A 24,419-nucleotide genomic window follows, 5' to 3' on the forward strand; every position below is an offset into this window, starting at 1 on the left:
GGATATATGAATGTCAGTAGGATTTTAACAACAGAATTTGTCACTTCTCATCTACTTAACTCCTACTTCAGAAATACAAAAAATATAGCATTTCAGTATGCTACATGCGGATATAGTGCATTACTATATGAATTGGATAACAGATGATAATGTGATAGATTCCTGGGAATCTATTGTTATCATTGCGATGTTTTCAAAAACATGTAAGGGACATAAATATAAGTGTATATTGCAATGTCATGGGCAGAAAAACAGTTTCCCTAGCACAGAAGAGCTGTTGTCATAACCTTACCTTAACAGTTACTAACTTGGTTAGACCTGATGAGATGAACATCATCTGCCCCACAGGACAGCCCTATACTACTGTGTGCTTGATTAATGTAGTGAAATAGTTGCTCACATAAATAATTACTTTCTGACTTTTTTGGGGGGGGGGGTGGATTATGCAGAAGAATGAGTAAACGTATATGTGCACACATTAGTCTACACACATGCATACAGGGACACCAAAATGTACTGGATGCAAATATATAGAGCAGTGTTTCTCAAACTCTGCTCCTCCAGGTGTTTTGGACTTCAGCTCCCAGAAATCCCAGCCAGTTTACCAGCTTTTAGGACAACATAACTATAACTTAATAATCAAAATAGTGAAATAAAAAAGAAAAAAACATCATAAAATACAAAAACTCAGATGAAACACACTAAAAATAAAATATAAAACTGAATTCTTGTTTAATAATAAAGTTATGGCCAGTTTATTACAATACTGTTATCTTGCTTCATCATTCTTAGTAGGAGGCAATAACATTTAAAATATTGCAATAGTGCTTGGCCCAAATTATATTCTTTTAGATATATCTTTCTTTTAGAAAGATAATTCTCCTCAATGGGAGATATTAGACTCTTACTTATGCCATTTTACAGTTTCATATAAGGACCACTCCCTTCACCTTTTTCTGTTTATTAAGCATAAACAAACAAGTTCTAAATCTAAAGTACAAAATTATTCCTTTCTTTGAAGACATTGCAGGACACCATATAGGATCTGTTTCTGTGATAATTAGGAGAGCATTTCTTGCCCTGGTCCATTAATGTTTATGCGACTGTCATTTTTCTCATTTAATTAATTTGATAGAATTTATGTTAATATACATAATTACTTGGTGAAGGGAAATAGAAGGATCTATATTTTAGGAGAGTTTAGTTGTTTAAACCTTAATCCTCCAAAATGAATGTTCAAACACCACTGTGATGGATTGGTCTGCTTTATTATCAAAACCTGAACAAGTTCAAATCTATTTTCTTTTCCTTTTTATTGCCCTTAGACTCATTTTTAATCTAAACATGGCAGCTGTATAATTGCTTTGGTGTGGTGTGTATTTCATGCATTAATAAAAAAATCTATAGTATCTTTCTCATCAAGTCATCAGTTTTAGCAGGTAGTTGAACGAAGTTTAGCCATTTGTTTAGCATAATTTTGTTGGTATATTATTGTTATTATAATGCATTTTCACCTCCAAATGGAACTCAGAACAGTTTACAACCAATGCATAAAAATACTGTTAAAAGCATAAACAGATTAATTATAAGCATAAAACAACTTGTAAAAATGCAAGATAGTCAATAAAAATAATACACTGTATTGTCGAAGGCTTTCATGGCTGGAATCACTGTGTTGTTGTAGGGTTTTGGGCTATATGGCTATGTTATTGAAGCATTTTCTCATGACGTTTTGCCTGCATCTATGGCAGGCATCCTCAGAGGTTGTGAGGTCTTTTATCCCCAGGAAACATGCCTCTGAGGGTAATGAGTTTATTGGTCAAGATTGATGGCAAGAAGTGTATGAAATGAATGAATAAAATAATTATCAGATGGAACTTGACTTAATGAAAAGATTGTGATAAGAAATATATGCAAAAATCATTTTGCTGAGTTCCATCTAGTTTAGTAAATATAAATTTCTAATGTTTTTTTTTAAAAAAACTTGATGTGAGATAGGTGTGTGTGTGTGTGTGTGTGAATATGGAGAAAGAGAGAGAGATTGAGCTGAGAGATGCTAGGGTACAAGGCATGTCTGCCCTGGAACTGACAGTGGTGCCCTCCTGCTTTTCCTGTTTCTGGCCCATGGAATGGACAAGAGGAGGCCCAGCCAAAGGAGGAGGCAGAGGAGGGGGTGAAGGAGAAGGAGGCAAGGGCAGGCACTGGGACCTGCCAAGCACCTCTCTGCAGCTCAAAGGACTGCAAGGCTACCATGGCCACCTGAGAGAGGCTGCTGTCCCACTCTGCTAAGGCTCTGAACATCAGCAAAGCACTTGGTGGGTCCCTCTTCCTGCCCTTGTCCCCTTCTCCTCCTCATCCTTCTCTAGCGGGGCCTCCTTCTGTCCATCCCAAGGCAAGAAGCAGAAAAAGTAGGATAGCAGGCAGCACATGAGGACACCACCACCAGTTCCAGAGTGGACATGCCTTGTCTGTGGAATTTCTCAGCGTGCTGGGGGGGGGGGGGTGAGGGGAGGAGGGGGACAGGGCTGCCCATGGATTCGCTCCTCTGGTTGTGCATCCATGGCTCCTCTTTCCTCTAGGATCGTAAGTACAGATTTAATTAATCACACTTACGACCCACAAAAGATTCTTTTGTGCAGTCCTAGTACATATGTCTGTCTATCTATCTGTCTATCATCTATCTATGGAAAGTAACTTTCACATAGAAAACCACTATAAAACCTAAATAAACAAATGAAAAGGCCATCTCTTAAAACAGCAGTATAGATATACTAAAACTGTATGACATATCATAATGGAATTATCACCTATCCTGGCTGTGGGAGCAAGAGTTTGTAGACATATCATGGAGTATGACAACTGTGTGGCATATCATGGCATTATCCCAGTGTTATCTGTAAAAATCTAAGGGTGGTTGATTGTAAATCCCATGATCTGAATGCCACTGGAAGCAAATTTATCCTGTAATGATCTTACCATGGGAACAGCTCTCTATTATAACCACCAATTATCAGATCACCAAAATCTTGAGGAGAGCAAGATGTGATCCTTCATATATAAAGAGTGGAGCAACTACATGGACCACATGGCTCATGATATCCTGAACTATCTGTCTCCAATATTTATTTTATTTATTTATTTGGAACATCTATATTCCTCCCCCATTCTCGATCTCTGAAGAGGGACTCCCAGCAGGCAACAATTCGATGCCAATACAATATAAAAACAGCAATAAAATACACAATTACATAAAATGATTATAAATATACATTAAAAACAGTTCACCAGGTTTAAAACATCCTCCAAATCAGTCCAAATTACGGTCCATAAAATCTCAACTTCACCAATAAAATCAGTTTATTCTACAAACACTTGCTCCCACACCCAGGATTTAAGCTTCTTGCGAAAACTCAGGAGGGAGGGGGCATATCTAACCTCCTTATCTGCCTGAGGAACACCTCTGCAAGCGCAGAGAAGTTGTGAACAAAATTCAGCCTCTATCTCCAGCATCCAACATTAGAAGCATACAATGAAGAGCAGAGTTAATTGTTTAATGAATATTTTATCTGAAAAAATAGTCAAGATGATATCAGAACTCTCTTTTTCACCACAAGGTTGATGTTGGGCCATGCTTGACCAGAATACTCTTAGATTCATAAGGCCTCTCTCAGTAATGTATTATATCTCAGTAATTCATAGCGTATTTGTTTATTTCTCCAGCTGCATGTTTCATTGCACATTCTGCAAGATGTATTTTTAAAAATCAACATTAAAACAGAGAGGAATAACAAATGCGTACATTATGTCCCAGTAATAGCCAAACCGTATAAAGAAAAATACCTATTATTTCTTATGCAGGATACTATATGCCTTCTCGTTTTAGTGTATGTGTGTACATTTTCATACTGTGCCAACTAAATGCTGAAACAGCATCCATCTCTTTTATTGGCATGCAGAAATATAGTTTCCTTTTATGTACACATTTACATTGGTCAGAGGTCAAACTGTCTTTAGAACTAGTTAAAAATACTCATAAAATCTAATATTTCTGCCTGGCTTATTTTTCTATTGCCCTATGTAGATGACATTATTCATTCTTTGGTTAATTGTTACAGTGAAGTAAAAATGGTTTGTTCTCTTGCCTTTAGAGCAATGGAAATATGATTTGTGAATAAATTCTTCTTAGGTTGAAGATCAGGATAAAACAATAATACATAAATAATAAAAACTTTCAACAGAGGTACAAAACATAAACTAATGTAACAATAATTTTCAGGATGGTGAAAGGTGAAGATCAAGTACATTTTGGAGTGGTTATAGGAAAGAACAGAATCTGTAGGTTCTTGTGGGTTTTTTCGGGCTATAGGGCCATGTTCTAGAGGCATTTCTCCTGACATTTCGCCTGCATCTATGGCAAGCATCCTTAGAGGTAGTCACTCACTACCTCTGAGGATGCTTGCCATAGATGCAGGTGAAACGTCAGAAGAAATGCCTCTAGAACATGGCCCTATAGCCCGAAAAAACCCACAAGAACCTGGTGATTCCAGCCATGAAAGCCTTCGACAATAAACAGAATCTGTGTTCAATAAAAGATTCATTTAAAGGACTGCTGTGGCACTGTAATGAATGTTTGTCATTAAACAATAGAGTTTACGCAATATGGTGACCAAATATGATATCTACTTTTCCTTTCCAAAAAGAGGTCACTCAAAACAACTTACAAAAATAGAAAGCATAACAGATGAGAAGAGAGGCGCATATTGCTTTCTCTATGAAGACACATTGATGGTCTGAAAAAAAGAACCTTTGTTGTGAAGAAAGGCTTCCTGTGGGATTATAAATCCTAACAAATTGGGGTTCATGACAGGCTGGAAAACCACACATGGAGCCGACTATCCTTTTCAGTCACACTTCACATGATGGAAAGAATGGTGCTAATGATTATGGGGAAATAGGAATAGTGCTATTTTTTCACATATGAAATTAAACAGGACTCCAACTTTTAAATTGGGCTGCTGTTACAGTGCCCAGTAATGAGTCAGTGCAGATGTAATACAAAACTGGTATTCCAGAGTCATAGGGTGTCAAAGCCCCTAGATAGGCCAAAGGTCAAGGGTTGGTGTGACCAAAGATACATTCACTTTCAATCTACTTATTCTCCTCCCCCCCCCTTTTTTTTCTTTATCTCTTTCTTTGGGCTCTCTGTTCCCCATGTTCTCTCTCTACCTATCTTTTTTTTTAGTTATTAGCAGGAATTATTGCTTCCTCAACAAAACATGGAGAATCATGCAAACATATTCTTTACTTCTTTAGTCTTTTTCTTTACTGAGATAGAAAATGAAAAAAAGTTGCATGGTGCATCTTGCTGACAGTATGAGATCATTTGATACTTCTGACAAAACAGGACACAATGTGTGTTCCTTCAGAGTGTGCAATTTTTAAAAGACCAATAAAATAGGTGAATCTGTCAGTTTAATCAATATAATGTGCCATGTGAAAAATGTTTTCCAATCTCAATTTATCTGTGGGGATCAGAGAGCACATTAGCAAATTTTCAGTGTTCAGCGAGCAATTTATAAGTGGTCTGTCAAGATAAAACAACCGAATGTGACAGAATCCTAGTAGCTTGTATTATAATGATCTCAAAGAGTGTATTACATTAGTTAATTTTGGATGAACCGACAATAAAATCTGCAGATTTATCCTGGTAAAGAAACAAAGATGCATTCTTATTCAATTCTGAGATAGAAGGGGCAGTGACCATGTTATCATATGCAGAAAATGACAGTCCAAATTGTGTTTACATTTCAAGTGTTAGCTGTTTAAAGGAACAGAATAATATTTACTTCTTACTAGTAGAGTTATGGTCCTTTTTTTCTAATTTAAACATATTAATCTCACTATATGTTTATAATCAGGTCCAACATCATCTCTTTATTCTTACAAGAGCCATTTATTTATTTATTTATTTACTGTATTTGTATACCACCTTTCTCAGCCAATCGGCGACTCAAGGTGAGATTGATTTGACAATTGTCAATAGGAGCAGCTATTCATGGACCATTTATCCTGGGGGTGATGTGTAGTGGCAAATACCAGATTATCCCTGGGATTGTTTTGACTAGCAACCCCCTGGCTGCTGTGGAGATGGGAGGGAGTCCTGTCCGTCCTGTGATACCGAACCTACCTTGGCACTTCTGGACAGCCATCCTTAGCATCACTCTCCTATTCTCATTGTTGTGACTGCTAGCAACTTCTAACCAACATGTCCAGTGTTGGTTGCCTATGGCTGAAGTGATGTCAGCTGGGGCACCAGAGAACTGTGAGAGAGGAAAAGAGGAAGAGGAGGATTCATCAATTACAGCCCCCTCTCCCTTCTCCAGTCACCGGGTCACTCTGGCTAGTATCACTCCAGGCAACAAGTGACCAACATTAGCTGTGTTGCAACTGCTGGCCATTTTCCTGTGCCACCTGACCTCAAGGAATACAGAATGACCACGTAAACAGTTGTGGCCTGTTCCGTCTCAGAATCCATCCAACTGCTTGCATAGGCTCAAAGTCATTATTTGCTCCAGATTCTTGGGGAGAATTCAGAGCAACCTATGACTTTAGTTCAAGTGGTTCAAGGCCACTGATTTTCCCACGCTTCAGGATAACTGTTTAGTGGAGGTGTGTCCCATGTTTTGATTTTAGTTTCCTATTACTGAGATTAGATTTAAAAACCTTATCTATTATACTACACTGTTTATTTCCAAGAATCTATAATTTACCTATTATTTCTAAGACTTTTTTGTAACAGCAGTCCCTGAGCTTGATCCTTGCTGTATCAGTTTGCTTGTCTGAGGGCATTTCCACACAGCCCTGCATCCCAGAATTGCAAAGTAGAAAATCCTACAATATCTGCTATGAACTGGGTTATCTGAGTCCACACTCAGATAATGTGGGATTTTCTGCCTTGATATTCTGGGATATAAGACTGTGTGGAAGGGCCCTTTGTATTAAGTCAAAATCCATATCCTTGTTCCTTCTGAATAACCAGAGTACCCAATATATATACTATACTAGAGAAGCATTGTCTCCATTTATATTATGATGAATCACTGAAGTCTCATCACTGAACCTGATTCAGCACATAGAAGATGGATTTGAAAGGCAGCAGATAACAGGAGCTGCCTTCACAGACCTGTCAGTGGCTTATGATACTGTAAACCACCGCCTCCTCCTGAGAAAAATGTATAACATCACAAAGGATTGCCATCTTACCTGCCTCATAGGAAATCTACAAAACAGGAGCTTTTTGTTGAGTTCCAGGGCCAAAGAAGCAGATGGCAGAAACAAAAGAACGGCCTGCCTCAGGGGAGCATGCTTGCTCCATAAATGTTCAACTTTTACACAAATGACCAGCCATTGCCAGAAGGGACAGAGAGTTTCATCTATGCTGATGGTCGTGCCATTACCACTCAAGCAGGGAGCTTTGAGATGGTTGAACAGAAGCTCTCCGAAGCTCTAGGTGTTCTTACTGTCTATTACAGGGAAAACCAGTTGATTCCTACTCCATCTAAAACACAGACATGTGCTTTTCATCTTAAGAACAGACAAGCATCCCGAGCTCTGAGGATGACCTGGGAAGGAATCCCACTGGAGCATTGCAGCACACCCAAATACCTGGGAGTTACTCTGGACCATGCTCTGACCTACAAGAAGCACTGCCTGAATATGAAGCAAAATGTGGGTGCTAGAAACCATATCATATGAAAGCTGACTGGCACAACCTGGGGATCACAACCAAATACAGTGAAGACATCTGCCCTTGCGCTATGCTACCTTGCTGCTGAGTATGCATGTCCAGTATGGAACATATCTCACCACACTAAAACAGTGGATGTGGCTCTTAATGAGACATGCTGCATTATCACGGGGTGTCTGTGCCCTACACCACTGGAGAAATTACACTGTTTAGCTGGTATTGCACCACCTGATATCCGCCAGGGAGTAGCAAACAATAGTGAAAGGACCAAGGCAGTGACATCTCCGGCCCACCCCGTTTGGGTATCAGCCAGCATGTCAATGACTTAAATCAAGAAATAGTTTTCTTAGATCTTCAGAGACACTTGCTGGAACACCTCAGCAAGTGAGAGTCCAAAAGTGGCAGGCTCAAACCCAGAACCTCAATCAATGGCTGGTACCAAATGAGAGACTCCCTCCTGGGCACACAGAAAACTGGGAAACTTGAAAGGCGCTGAACAGACTGTGCTCTGGCACCACAAGATGTAGAGCCAACCTTAAGAAATGGGGCTACAAAGTGGAATCCATGAAATGTGAGTGTGGAGAAGAGCAAACCACAGACCACCTACTGCAATGCAACCTGAGCCCTGCCACATGCACAATGGGGGACCTTCTTGCAGCAACACCAGAGGCACTCCAAGTGGCCAGCTACTGGTAAAAGGACATTTAATAGAATACCAAGTCTGCAAACTTCGTATTTCGTTTGTTTGTTTTTAATGCAAAACAAATGTTTTGGCTCGCTCCTAACATCTATATAAATAAAAATGCAATGTTCGTTTGTGGGATTAACAAAACTCAAAAACCACTGGACAAATTGACACCAAATTTGGATACAAGACACCTAACAACCCAATGTATATCCTTCACTCAAAAAATGATTTTGCCATTTGGGAGTTGCAGTTGCTGGGATTTATAGTTCACCTACAATCAAAGAACGTTCTGAACCCCACCAACGGTGGAATTGAACCAAACTTGGCACACAGTTCTCCCATGACCAACAGAAAATACTGCAAGGGGAAAATACTGGGCAGTGTCCTTTGGTTTTGGAGTTGTAGTTCACCTACATCCAAAGATCACTGTGGACTCAAACAATGATGGATCTGGACCAAACTCTACACAAATACTCAATATGCCCAAATGTGAACACTGGTGGAGTTTGGGGAAAATAAAATCTTGACATTTGGGAGTTATAGTTGCTGGGATTTATAGTTCACCTACAATTACAGAGCATCCTGAACCCCACCAACGATATAATTGGGCCAAACCTCCCACACAGAACTCCCATGTGGGCCACAGCAACATGTGGCAGGGGACGGCGAGTGATAAATAAATAAACTGAAGTCTTATATCATGCATTAAGGCCATTAGTCTTTGTGCTGCAAGCTGTATTGCAACTTCTTGTTGGTCATTTGGGCATATGACAACCCAATGATAACTCCATCACAGTATTTTACTGATAAGATTTGTTGGAGGGAGGATTGCTTTTGCCTTTCTCTGAGGTCTGGGAAAGTGTGACTTACCCAAGGTCACCCTGAGGGTTTCATTGCTGAGTGGTGATTTAAACCCTGGTCTCCATAGTCATCATCCAATGGTCAAGCAACTATCGTAATAATAATCATCATCATCTTTATTTTTACCCCGCCACTATCTCCCAGAGGGACTCGGGGCAACTTACAAGCACTCAAAGGCGCAACCACAAAAAATACAGAAATTGTAAAAAAAAAACCCAATAACATAAAACAATCAACAATCAACATAAATAACACAACTTTACAATGTCCCCTTATTTAGTATGTAGAGCAAAGAAAAAGGATCAATAAGCGGGACTGGGTTGGAGCTGTTTTGTTTTGATTCTGGATAATGTATGGCAGATGCACAATATTTTCTCAGTAGCAAAATTCTCTCTGCTGTTAGAATGGTAGAGAATTCAAAAGAAAAAGGATTGTGGGAATTGCAAGAAGATTTCTTTTAAGAACAGAACTTTCTGGTGCATCACAAAATAGCTAATTGAAAAACAGCTGGGATTGAGTTGATGTTTTATTGACCCTGTGTGAAGAGGATATTCATCTCCTTGAGGTATCTTCTGAAACTAGGCCTATTAAAGGTGTGCTTTGGAATGTACCTTCAGGCATATAATTTTGTTCTTTGATGCTGTTGAATTTTTCAAAGTAAGGTCAAAGCAAGTTGCTTTATAACTGAAAAATCCCTTACTAAAACTCTTATAAAACATCCCCATTGTCAAAACTGTTTTGCTTCACAAAGTGTAATAGTGTATGTGTTGAGGGGGACTCTATTTGTGTGGGCCTAATGCAGTCCTTGGAGTAATTAAATCATAATTATATGGCCCTAGTGGTTTGAAATCATGTAAATATGAAAATACATCTGAAATAAAAATGCTTGGTATTTCTCTTTTTGAGGACATAAAATATTCAGTCTTATGTTCTTTGCTGTTACATTCCTTTGAATATATTTTCATAATCACGTTTTCCATTTCAAGTGGGTGTCCTTTCTAGTAGTTAATATTGTACTTTTGTTGTGCTAAACAGATGTTCCTCCCAATTCAAAGCTTTCTACATTTCAGTAGTAGACGAGATTATGATTACTATCTTTACTGAAATTAACTCTGGAGATAAATGCATGAGCATTTTTATTGTTCAAATATGAAGTAACATAGCAAAACCCATTCAAACATCCTTTCAAGTAACCTTAAATTAATGGGAAATAAAAGAGGCAATTGTAGTGGTGGTAGGATTCATAATGTTGTAAATAGTCAATTGGAGGACTGTTTTGGTATAGGCCCACTTGAAAGGAGCTCAGGCTGGAGCTTGTTCCACTGGAGAAAGGAAATGAATGCATTGATTTTTTAAAAAAAAAGTTAACCATGTAAACAAAAAACAGCTCCCAATTATTAAATCATATTATCTTGTGAGCAGGAAAAATATTTCCCTGTGTGGGCTACACTTGTGGAGAATGGATACTGTATGTGTAGGCAGGAGTAAGGTTGGAAAATAATGTGCAGTTCTCGAAATTGAGAGAAATGCACACCTCTTCCATCCAACATTTGGTGTTCTTGTTTTCGTGGATTTTAGAACCAGATATATATTTCCAAGTGTAAGAGAACCTCAACTCTGCTGAAGCCTTTCTATTAGTACACATATTCCATCATAAATATTCTGTTTGTATGTAAATGAAACCTATAAATTTGGAATAACACTTTTCTCCTTTGATAATAAAATCCCAGAAAATGTTATGGGAAAGTGGTGGACAATTGACATGAATTGTACAGTGGCAGAAAGAAGGAAATGAATTTCCACTATTTTCTGGGCAGGTGTCCAATGATATTTTCTCCCATGCAATTTAATGTCACTTTAACTGCTATGGTGGCCCCCGGTGGCACAATGGGTTAAACTCTTGTGCCAGCAGGACCGTTGACCGACAGGTCAGCAGTTCAAATGTGGGGAGAGCAAGTTGATCCCCCTTTGTCAGTTCCAGTTCCCCATACGGGGACATGAGAGAAGCCTACCACAAGGATGGTAAAACATAAAACATCTGGGCATTCCCTCGGCAACGTCCTTGCAGACAGCTAGTTCTCTCACACCAGAAGCAACTTGCAGTTTCTCAAGTCACTTCTAACATGAAAAAAACTGCTATGGTTCAATACAGGAAGTTTCAAAAAGATGACTTGATCTGAAATTGCTACATCTCAGCCACCACAAACCACCCATGCATGAAACTCTAACCACTTGAAAGTGTGGGGCATAGTGTTTCAAATTATTACCACTAGATTCTCTGCCAGTGTACAAACAACCCCTGGCTTCAGTCATTTGCAAGATGGGAATGTCAACTGTTGTCAGAATTGAGTTTATTAGGCTAACTAATACAGATCAGCATACAGTGGAATCTTAATGTCTTGGATACAATGACATTAATTGGCTTTCCCCAGGTTAAACCAGATCAGTCTCCATGTGTTGTATAAGCACCCGTGGGTTAATTCAAACTCACACCAACCTAAACGATCGGTGTAGATGGGGCCTCACTGAAAGATAACATCAACAATCAGACTTGCAAACTAAGCTTATTTTTTCTTTCCGCAAACCAGCCATCAAATGTAAAGAAAACAAATGAACAAGAAACAGTATGACAAATGCAAAATGTATTGGTGAGGAAAATCAGAGACCCCAGATCCATGGTAAACATTTAATTTAGTTTAATGCTATCTTACATTTGTTCAGAATAGATTGATTTACATGTTCTTGATAAAATGATATCTACAGCTCTTTTTTTTTTTTACAGATTTGTTCATTTTATAGGTAGATTATGTTTCTGAAAATAAGTTTAAACATTTCTTTTTCTTTCTAGGAAAACATAATAGAAGTTATTAGAAATCAAGAATTTTTACTACTGCCAACAGAAGAACTCCATAAACTTCTAGCTAGTGATGATGTGAATGTTCCTGATGAGGAAACCATTTTCCATGCCTTAATGAAGTGGGTGAAATATGACATGCAGAGGAGATGCAATGACCTGAGTATGTTACTTGCCTACATCCGGTTGCCACTTCTTCCACCACAGGTAAAGTTTGGTTGAGTTCTGCTTCATAGAAATCTATGTGTTTTAAAAATAAGCAAAACAAGATGAGGATATGTATGTTTGTGTGTGTGTATGTACTTACTTACTTACTTAGGTGATCCCACATAGACTGAGGATGATGGTCCTCCAAGTGTAGTATCCTGGCGGTGGGTCCGTAGGTGACTGTGGAGCACTATTCTTGATTTGCATCTTCTCCCACAGTGAGGGCATTGGTTTCCAAGTGGAAGGCGGTCCCGGTCGGGGTTGACTTGACGCGCCTTCCTCTTGGCACATTTCTCTCTTTCTCCCTCCATTTGTGCCTCTTCAAATTCTGCAGCACTGCTGGTCACAGCTGACCTCCAACTGGAGTGCTCAAGGGCTAGGGCTTCCCGGTTCTGAGTGTCCATGCCAGAGTTTTTAAGATTAGCTTTGAGCCCGTCTTTAAATCTCTTTTCCTGTCCTCCAACATTCCGTTTTCTGTTCCTGAGTTCAGAGTAGAGCAACTGCTTTGGGAGACGGTGGTCAGGCATCCGGACAACATGGCCGGTCCAGCGGAGTTGATAGTGGAGGAACATCGCTTCAATGCTGGTGGTCTTTGCTTCTTCCAGCATGCTGACATTTGTCCACTTGTCTTCCCAGGAGATTTGCAGGATTTCTTGGAGGCAGCACTGATGTAATCGTTCCAGGAGTTGCATGTGACGTCTGTAGACTATCCACGTCTCGCAGGCATATAGCAGGGTTGGGAGGACAATAGCTTTATAAACAAGCACCTTGGTATCTCTACGGATGCCCCGGTCCTCAAACACTCTCTGCTTCATTCGGAAAAATGCTGCACTCGCAGAGCTCAGGCAGTGTTGAATTTCAGTATCTATGTTGACTTTTGTGGAGAGGTGGCTGCCAAGGTAGCGGAAATGGTCAACATTTTCTAATGTTACACTGTTAAGCTGTATTTCTGGCATTGGAGAGGGATTGGCCAGTGACTTCTGGAAGAGCATTTTGATTTTCTCAATGTTTAATGACAGGCCGAGCTTCTTGTGTGCTTCTGCAAAGGTGTTTAGAATGGCTCGTAGGTCTTTTTCTGAATGCGCACAGACGATGTTGTCATCAGCATACTGGAGTTCTATAACAAATGTTGTTGTAACCTTGGTTTTGACTTTCAGTCTGCTGAGGTTAAATAGCTTGCCATCTGTCCGATAGATGATTTCCACTCTGGTGGGAAACTTCCCATCAACAAGATGAAGTATCATAGCGATGAAGATGGAAAATAAGGTTGTGTGTGTGTGTGTGTGTGTATATATATATATATATATATATATAGTTTCAATGCATATATTTTTCTCAATATTTTAAGTGAATCTTGATAGTAATCCTAATGATAATTTTGAACTATGTAGGATACAAGAAGCTAGCATTCCATATTATATTCCAAAAGGAATTTAATTTTGAAAAAAAAATACATCACATAATTTTGGTTCAGGGAGACAGCATACTTTTTAAAGCATGCAGTCAACCCTTCAAACTATTGTTTCTGTATCTTCCTCTTCAGAGATATTATCCTATGTATTCTTAATTCATGACACTTATCTTCATTATATTCAAGAAACCTCATGCTCTCTATATTCAAAGCTCTCCTACAGAATGCCAATGCAAAGTGCTCCTGTTAGCTGAGCTCCAGGGACTTAAATTGCAAACTCCTCCCCCAAACAAGTCTCTAACTCACTGGCCAGTTGGCAACCAGAGCAATGGAAACTGAATAACTGATACTACTACTAATAAAACTTTATTTATATCCCACTCTATCTTCCCATGGGGACTTAGGGCAGTTTACAACGTGTGGCAAACATTAAGTGCCGTACAAAACTAAACAAAGAATGAACTTACTGAAACCACCCAAATCTCAAATAATACCCAACATCCACATCAAAATAATAATAAAGACAGCACCAAACATTAGACAATGACATAACTAAGTTACATTTTCACAGTTAAACATTAATAACAGAGTGGAGGACAGATAGCAATAGAGATAAAAGCTTTAAATAAATTTAAAAGCCAACATAGCCAGAGTGACAAGGCATTTCCATTCCGTGGTATCGAAGCATTGATCTTCTATGCCCTCTCCTCTCTATATGCTCTCTCTCTCTCGTTCCCATCAGCCACACTTGAGATAGGGGTGGCACCAAAGGCAGGGTCTCATCCACTGTTCAAAATGCCTGCGCAGAGTTGTATGTGGAAATGCAGTTAGCAAAATAGTCTGGGCCTGAGCTGACATTCTGTTGTCGAAGGCTTTCATGGCCAGAATCATTGAGTTACTGTGGGTTTTGGGGCTGTAAGGACATGTTCCAGTAACATTTTCTCACTATGTTTTGCCTACAACTGTAGTCGGCATTTTCAGAGGTCTGTTGTAGGTGAGGCAAGTGGAGTGTCCAGGGTGGGAAAAAGAACCCTTGTTGGTTGGAGCAAGTATGAGTGTTGCAATTAACAAGCTTGATTAGCATTGAGTAGCCTTGCAGCTGCAAAGTCAATCAGTGAGGATATTTGCATAGAGGTAGCCTGGCTATTGTGCCTGGAGGCATCCTTTGTTTGGAAGGTGTTAACTGGCAGTTGATGGTTAGCTGTCTGAAATTCTCCTGTTTCTTAGTGGTGTTCTTTATTTATTGTCTTAATTCGGGCGGTTTTTTTTTAAAAAAAAAACTGGCAACCAGATTTTGTTCATTTTCATGGTTTACTTCTTTCTGTTGAAATTGTCCACATGCTTGTGGATTTCAATGGCTTCTCTGTGTAGTCTGACATGGTGGTTGTTAGAGTGGTCCAGCATTTCTGTGTTCTCCAATAATATGCTCCAAGTTGGTTCATCAGGTGCTCTGCTATGGCTGACTTCTCTGGCTGAATTAGTCTGCAGTGCCTTTCATTTTCTTTGATTCATATTTGGGCACTGTGTTTGGTGGCCTCTAGGTAGATTTGTCCACAGTTGCATGGTATACGGTAGGCTCCTGCAGTGGTTAGCAAATCCCTGGACACAGGGCGAACCATCACTAGGTAATCCTTCCTACCCTCCCATGCTGCCAAGAAAAGTAATAAAACTGAACTTGGTCCCCGTGTAGCAAATCATTGGTTTGTCATTTTGTGTGGACCAGGAATTGTCATTTAAAAGAGAAATTAAAATGATATAATTCAGTGATGTACATATAGGTCTCACCTTCAAACTTCATTGCTATCCAGAGTATTGTACATCTTTCTGTATAGAATGCTCCCCATATATGGTGGTTGAAACTGAGCAAATTTTCAAATTTCTTGTTTCCCCAAGAGATAAAGTTTGCTGGTATGATAGAAATCGTTTCCATGTTAAGGGCAGCATCTTCATATAATTGCATTCCTTTCACAATGTGTCCCATCGGTTTCTGCTCAGAGCAGCAATCTTGTTACTGAAACAACATGCTCATTTGCATACATTTCTCAGCATGAATTGTTCAGATCTGGAATTGTATTAAGAAAAACAAATCGTGACTCAGTAAGCTAAGTGGATGCCAGTGGGGAATAAAGCGTAAAAGTGCCATATTAGGGTAGGAGACCTTATTCCAAATCCTATTTTGTCATCCTCTGGGGATAGTGATTACTTCTTAGCCTTAAGCTTCCACCTTTTACCTGGACTAATATAGGTTGACTGAACTTGCAGAGATTTAATGAAGGTACTAATGCTCAACTGGCTACTTTAGCTTTACATCTGGCCATGACATGTATCTGATTTAGTGGCATACAAGCAGAGATACAAAATAATAATAATCACGCATTGGATTTTGGTAGGTCTTGATCTTCTATAAGATTTCTTCTGCCACTTTTTGTATATCATCACCCATTCCTTTCTTCCAGATATTTAACAGAATCAGAAACCACGTGACTCCATGGTAATAAAAAATGTTTGTTTATTTTGGCAAGAATAAAAAAACCCAAAGTTTTCTTCCTCTTTGGGGAAAACGTGAATATCTTAATTTGCCAAAACATGGTTTTGTGCAAGAACTGTGTATTTTGTAAAAAGATTAAACTTGTGCAAAACACTTTTAAAATCTTACTGCAAATTGTAAAAAGCACTAGATTTTTGACCTTGTCTTTAATTACACCTTTTCCTTCCTTTCTTCATTTGCTTTCTTTTCCTTCTTTTTTTTAAAAAAAGGCTTGTGTAATTTATTTCCACTTCTCTGAACTCAATTCAGTGCTCATACCTAAATTTAAAAACCAAGAAAAAAATCATTGGGCTTATATTTCTTTATTTCTATGTGTGCATGTTGTCAGATTGTGGATGTTATGATTCTAGTAAAAACATAGCATATCTTATGTACAGATATACTTTTTATTTTATCCTCATCCTAAATATATTTAAGCATAGCTAATATGCTCCCACAGTGATAATGTAGAAGTTATGTGTTTGCAGTAGGTTGATGATGATCTTAAGGTTCTGTTAAAACTTTTTTTTTTTAAAAAAAAAAACAGACTTTGCACTGGTCAGCTAAATAAGCAGGATGTCAAAAAAGATGAATTTATTTGGGACTCTAGTTAAGCTAAGGATGGTAAAGTATAACAGGGGACCTGTTATACTAAATAATATTGAACAGTTTAATAGATGGGCTCATTAAATCATAATCTTTGGGGAAGAGTTAATGATGTGAAAGTAGTTTCAGCTTAATTTGACTACTTATTACAGATGCTACCAATGAATGTTTTGCCGAACCAGTAGCTTAATTTGCAGAGTGGGAGTAAAAATAGATCCAAATTTTGTCTGCCAAGAAATAAATAAATAACATTCTAATAAAGCTTTGTTTCTTCTATATTTTATAAACCAGGGATTTTGCGTAAAAGTTTCATATTGTCCCTTTTCTTATTTTTTTCTCTTCTTCATCATATTGGGAAGAAGACATTGATTTGTTTATTAAGGACCATTATATAATGCATTTCATCAGCCTTCCTGGTGCTGGTAGGGATTGGGGAAGTGAGTTTTAAACAGAAAGTAAAATGCTGTTCCTAGAACTTCTTTACACGAGTTGTTTTTCGGCGATGGATGTACAGCAGTTCTGCCATGAAGCCTAATGGCTCCCATCATATCCCAGAGAAGTGCTTCCCCAACCTCATGTGATGAAGTAGGGGGAAGTCGGAACAGTACAAGGTGCAGGGTGACAGGCCCTATGCCCTCTGGGTGAGCTCCTCTATAAATGACACAATTCACAGTGAGAATCAGTGATCCTGATGGTGCATATGAAGAGTTCCCTAGTTTTTATAACTATAGCTATATAATAAAGTTAAAAACAATGATTAAACCTATAAATAATAAAATGTCTTAACAATGAAAACTAGATTTTTTTAAAAAAAATCACTTGACACCAGACAGATGAAGGAAATCTTATTTGTAAGGAATTCCAGTGTGGAATCTTATAAGGGAAAGGATTCCGGAGTGTCTGGAGAAAGGCCTCAGCTTAATGATCTGGCAGATCTGGTGTTGAAATGAGCATTCCTTTAAATACACTAGTCCTAACCAAGCAATGATTCATGCTTTGTTTTCATCTAAGGTGAAAACCAAATAGCAGTTAGTACACACAGACACAAACAATAGTCTTATGTTTTATTTAAGTCATCTTGAGACTAAGGCTTTTTTTTTTTTTAAAAAAAGGAAGACAAATATTTTTCTTCTGATTTTAAGAGTTTTATTTTAAGTGAGATTACATATATAAAGTGTATATTTTAAAATCATATCTAGATAAACCCACTTAAAGCTTTCAGTGGAAAACTGCCAACTTTTAATTAAAATAGATTCAAGCAGGGATTGAAAAATAATTACATTGGATTTATTTTACTGCTAGCAGACTAAATCAGAATATTGGTTAAGGTGGGACTGAATCAATTGGGATAGTAAAGGCAATTTGCATTTCTAATTCATGTCCCATGTGCAAAGATCTGCAAAAATCTGCTTAGTTAGATTTTTACACTTGTGTGGCATATAATCTTAAAAATGTTCTAAAATGATTTTTTTTTAAAAAAAAGTTATTGGAAAAATGATTTGTTTTAGAAAACAAAATGGTTGTTTATTAATAATTAGTATTCAATATATTACACTAATTAAAGTATGGAAAATTGCTATTTCAGAACATTTTGAAACTGAAAACATTGTACAATTTCTATAAATGGTTTCTTTCATTAAAGCATTTCTTTTTTAAACAAACAAACTTATAATTGTACTCTAATGTTTACTTTTTAATAAGTAATAGTTTGAAATGACATATATGACATAGGTTTAGTCATAGATGCACACCATTTGTAACCTGTTCACTTCATTACTCCACATTGAAAACTCTCTTCTAAACTAGTTTCACTGGCAATCAGTGTAACCTAGGAATTAAGAAATTGTCTGTATATTTTGATTTATGATCATTCATTAATGTAAGTCATTGGCACTATAATCATTATGAAGTGGTGAACTTCCTTTTGTGTCTTGGTGCATGCAGGGGAACTTCATGGTAGAACATTGAAGTTTGATATTAGCATTGAATCCTACTGGTATGCTCTCGCACATTTAGACAGAAATATTTTGTTTGTAACAATTAGTGACATTTTGATGTATGAATCAAATAGTATCCTATCAGAAACTGGAAAATATAAAGTATCGCCATTATCCTTGTCAAAAGACATACTCATTTAGAAAATGTATCTAAGCCCAAAGTCTGTAATGGAAGCAATTCCAGAATGCTCCCTTTATTATCTTTAAGTCCCCAAATATCCCAGTGAACTCTCACCCTCAACTGTGAACTTCTGAGCTTCTAATTTATCACCAACACACTTCTTCCTAAATAAGTATTCATGAGATTTGAGTTTCAGTGGTCTCTGTAGTCTATGTGCCTTGCCTTCAGAGTAGAGATGGCAAATTCCATGTTATTGTATAGCATGAAGCCATGTGCAATTATGCTGTGATATGCAGATATGAAGCATGGGTGGGAAACTTGCATGATCTTGCTTTGCACAACTTCAGTCTCATCAGCCAGTTTACTGGTTATATTGTTTTGAGAGTAATAAGTTTGTTTATTATTATCTGGGTGGGGGGAGGTCATTGTTTTAATGCAAGCTCTGCAATATATACCAATCTGTATGAATAGCTTGACAAAAACCCAGCTTGAGCATGTTGACAAAAGTTAGGCTTCTGCTTTCCTTATTTCTATTATATACTAGCTGCCCCCTGCCACACGTTGCTGTGTCCCAGTCTGTGTATGTGTGTTTTGTGTGTGTATATATGTATGTATTTATTTGTGTATATGTGTATATATGTGTGTTTGTGTATATATGCGGTTATGCACATGAATTGTAATGTATTTCTTTCTTTTCTGGCTTTTTAAGTCTCTTCTGTGTTTTTCTGTGTTTTTATGAGTGATGGTCACTTGTTGGCCTGATTTGGTGTCAATTTGTCCAGTAGTTTTTGAGTTATGTTAATCCCACAAACGAACATTACATTTTTATTTATATTGATGTCTCAAATATATAGTGCATCTAACATGTTTGATGCAATTTCAAGAGTCATCCCAGATATACAGATATACAAAACAAGGAGCACAGATAAAAATACTAACCTTTTGTACAGTGTCAGACTTTTAAAGTAATTTTCCCTGACTTTTTTCAAAGCATCACCAGCCATTTAGGCAATTGTGCTGAGCAAAAGATGGCACAAAGTGAATTGTGTAGCTACCATAGCCAATTTCTCCCATTCTGTTTGAATAAATTTCACTATCCCTCACACTCAAACCACTTGCCATCTTGTCAATTAAAAACTTAACAATTTTGACATTAGCATGAGTAAAAGTGAAATTGACCCAAGTCAAGCACAACTTGGGTATTATGTAACCATGCGGATGTTGTGGGACTGCACCTGCCAGCATTCATTACAACTGACTTCTCTGAATAGGGTTACTTCAGGTGCAGTTCAACATCTAAAAGGAAGCATGTAGTTGGAAAATTTCAGCAAAATGCAGTACATTTTCTTTTGTCTTCTCACCACATATAAGTTGAAAGGCATAAAAATTGAGTAGAGATAGAACCTATCAATTTTGTTTCAGTATTACTAGAATTAGAAAAAAACTAAAAAAATCAGAGTTATAAGGAATTGTCATAGTATTTTAATATGGAATCCATGGGATAGGATTTACTGCAAACTTTTCCTAAGCTGTAACTTTAACAAAGTTTGGGTTGTTGTAGGTTTTCTCGGGTTTTATGGCCATGTTCTAGAGGCATCACAGATATTAATGCTTGCCATAGATGCAGGCGAAATGTCAGGAGAGAATGCCTCTAGAACATGGCCATATAGCCCAAAAAAACCTACAATAACCCAATGATTCTGGTCATGAAAGCCTTCGACAATACATTTAACAAAGTCCTAGCAAGTATACAGCACTGGCAGCCTATGGTTCAAGCAAAGTGGTGGTTGTCCTTTGACTAGAAAGAACAAATAATTTCTTCAATTTCTCTCTGTTTCACAAGCATACATGGCTTGCTGCACAATTTTAAAGAATTGTTTGTATTCCAGGAATTTACTTGGGAAGATTCATTTGCCCAAAACTTCATATGTTTTTTTCTGTCTAGAAACATGAATTTTGCACAAAATATATTAATATTGGTTTTGCACAAAATATGTAGGAAAAGTACATTTTTTCTTTGCAAGAATTGATGCATTTATACATACTGCATACATTTTATGTGGTTTGCATAAAAACTATCAGCACACGTATTTCTGCATCAGCACACGTATTTCTGCATAGTCACATATAATTATCTTGTATGTATTTTCTGCACAAGCACACAAATATATTCAAAGAAACATTTAAGTGCATACCAATGCATTTTGCATTATATATGCCCACAAATACATTCTCAGCACAGGAAAATCACATATATTTCTAAGTTCTAAAATAAAAAAACTTGTATTGTTCTCTTTGTTTCCTTGGTAGAGTGTCTTGGTATTGATATAGCCTTTTTATTGAGGATACAAATCAGATATTCTTCTTGTCTCTGTCCGTAACACTGTGTCAGAGTGGGTTTTTACCCATTCTTATACGAAAGTTATGTTTGAGGACAGGATGCTTTTCTCCAACATATTCTTCCTGTTCTCGTCTATTTAATTGACATGCACTTGAACAGTTTTTAAAATAAAAATCATACCTTGATCTCAATAAATCTCAAAATGTAAGCCTCTATAGTTCAGCATCTATAACCACTCATCACATGGAATTATGCTAGCCAGAGCAATGAAGTCATTGGAGACAGGAGAGAGGAAAGTAGGGGACAATTCCTCCTTTTTCCTTCCTACTTCTCTCACATCAATCTGGAACCCTGACATAACTCTATGTGTCAGGCGACAGACATGAGCCATGTATGTTTGCTGTAGTTTACTACAGCCAGATTACTAACCGATGCTTCTTGCAGGGAGCGGTCAACCCTCCTGTTTAAGAAGCTCCACTGGCTGCCGTTCATTTTCCGGTCCCAATTCAAGGTGCAGGTTCTTACCTACAACGCCCTGAACAGTTTGGGACCCCCCTACCTGCATGACCACATTTCTGTGTACGAACCCACATGTTCCCTTCAATCATCTGGAGAGGCCCTGCTCACGCTCCCACCTCCTTTGCAGGCGCGATTGGTGGGGACAAGGGAGAGGGCCTTCACGGTGGTGTCCCCTCAACTCTGAAATTCACTCCCTAAGGACATCAGACATGCCCCAATGCTGGCAGTCTTTAGGAGGGGCCTGAAAATGTGGTTGTTCCAGTGTGCCTTCCCAGAATAAGGAAAACTCTTAGCAATATGTCCTCAAATGCACTTTAATACTGACTTAGGATTGTCTGCGTGCCCTCATCTTTCTCTGAAAACCCTATTCTAATTTGCCTTATCTTGTTCATGCCAAGAACTTTTTGATTTTAAATTTGAATTATTACATTTGGCCTGGCCATAGGTTTTTAAATGCTGTATGTTTTGATATTGTTATTGTTTATTGCTTATTGTGTATTTTCTGTTTTTGAGTTTATTTTAAATGTTTTGTACTGATTATTGTTATTGCTTTTGTTTATTGATGTGCTGTGGGCTTGGCCTCATGTAAGCTGCACTGAGTCCCTTGGGGAGATGGTAGCGGGGTACAAATAAAGTTATTATTATTATTATTATTATTATTATTATTATTATTATTAGTTTGTAAGCTGCTCTGAGTCCCCTTCAGGATGAGGTTATTGCCCAGGGGACACCCAGATGTTTGATGTTTACCATCTTTGTGGGAGGCTTCTCTCATGTCCTCGCACTCTCCTCCGGCCTGTCAGTCTTCAGTCCTGCTGGCACAAGGGTTTAACCCATTGCATCACCAGGGGCAATTAAAGTGGTGCATTCATTCTACAGCATATATTCACCTTAGGAAGCTGAAGCAGGATAAACAGTAGAGGCTCCTGGAGGGAAAGGTTTCATATTTCATTTCAATTTCTGGAAGATTTGGTGTCTGAACACTTTGGTTTTTAAAGAAGCAATGGTAAACACGCAGCAACTGTTAGGCACACTCAAATTACAAACAGTACTGTGCCAGCAATTTTTACTAATATGACTATTATGATTATTATAATGTTTCAGACTTTTGAAAATTGAGGTGCACATTACATTCAATGGCACACTAGATTTGAGTAAATATGGTACTGTATATCATAACCTGTATCATGGATAACTTTGGAGCAAATAGTAGTTGAAAAACAGTATTACTGAAAACTTCATTTCATCTAACAGCCATGTTAATTCTCTATGAAACCATAGATCAACAGGGGACACCCAGATGTCTGATGTTTACCATCCTTGGGGGAGGCTTCTCTCATGTCCTCGCACTCTCCTCCGGCCTGTCAGTCTTCAGTCCTGCTGGCACAAGGGTTTCACCCATTGCGTCACTGGGGGCTCCTCTTATATTGATGAGAGACAAGCATCCAGAAATGCCCTCCTTGCTCTTTAAACAGTTGCTTTTCAAAAGATCTAGTGGAGGAGAACATTTTTATTAACCATTTGGTACTTGAAGAAATTACAATCTTTTAAGATGAACAGATCCAACCTGTAATCTCCAATTGGTTTGACCATATTTATCTTCTGAGAGTGTACTTCGGGTAACCTTTCAAAAGATAAATGTGATCAAAGCATACCTCATCCAGCCATCATATTGTCACATTCTAAACATTAAATGGCTAGTTGTAAATTTCTCTACACAGAGGAAAAATGTACAATTTGAGAGACAGGAAATGACACTTGTAGGAAATTTATCTATTATTTATTTCATATATATATATCAAATCTTTCTCCCCATATGGGATGCAGATTGGCTCACAATATAACAGTAAAACCAAGTACAGTTAAAACAATAAATAAACCAAAAATTTAAAAGCGAATAACTATATTAAATAAATTAAAAACATACTCTAGACATTTTAGCAAAACGAATCAACCCACAAAAAACTGGATTTACTTACTTCAACTACTGATTTGAAAGAAAAATGGTATAAGATATTGTATAGGTGGTAGTTGATGTCAGTAAGACTTTCTAGGATGTGCAAAGACATTCTAGCAAATATTGGAAATGTGATCAAAATGTTTGGACATTTTATCATATGTGGTGGTCTGGTAAAAAGGCCCAGGAAAACTGGACTCAAATGTTGCAATCCAGAGCAGGAAACAAGGTCCTAAGATAACTATCCACCACACTTGACTGTGAAAAACAATCCTTCTTTATTGAAGAAAAATGGTTACAGAATAAAGAAAAAATGCAAGTCAAAAGCCACAGCAAAATCAGCAAACATGAATTTAAATGGACAAAAACAAAACCCAAAGCCACACTGTAAAATACTGGAACCTGTTAGCAATCCACTAACCGTACTTGATATCCTAGAAATCTTTCAAGACCATGATCAGGAAAACCGGGAGAACTGCCAAGGTCTTCATCAATCTGAAACGATGCCTGAACTGAGAAAGTCAGCCCGGCGGAAGGCACTTAAAGCCGAAGAATTGGTTCCGTGAACCGCCTCTCTACTTTG

At 37.9% G+C, this 24,419-nt stretch overlaps 1 protein-coding gene across 2 annotated transcripts in view; it reads left to right on the plus strand.

The window, feature by feature from the left end:
- KLHL1 (kelch like family member 1) overlaps positions 1–24,419 on the plus strand; it is a 193,982-nt gene that overhangs the window by 87,623 nt on the left and 81,940 nt on the right. For both annotated transcript variants that reach the window (XM_060769401.2, XM_060769402.2), the window contains exon 5: positions 12,145–12,357. In XM_060769401.2, the coding sequence (XP_060625384.2) occupies positions 12,145–12,357 (213 nt within the window). The remainder of the gene's footprint in view (positions 1–12,144; positions 12,358–24,419) is intronic.

The sequence above is a fragment of the Anolis sagrei genome, chromosome 3, assembly GCF_037176765.1.
Source record: "Anolis sagrei isolate rAnoSag1 chromosome 3, rAnoSag1.mat, whole genome shotgun sequence".
In the NCBI taxonomy this organism is placed as follows: domain Eukaryota; kingdom Metazoa; phylum Chordata; class Lepidosauria; order Squamata; family Dactyloidae; genus Anolis; species Anolis sagrei.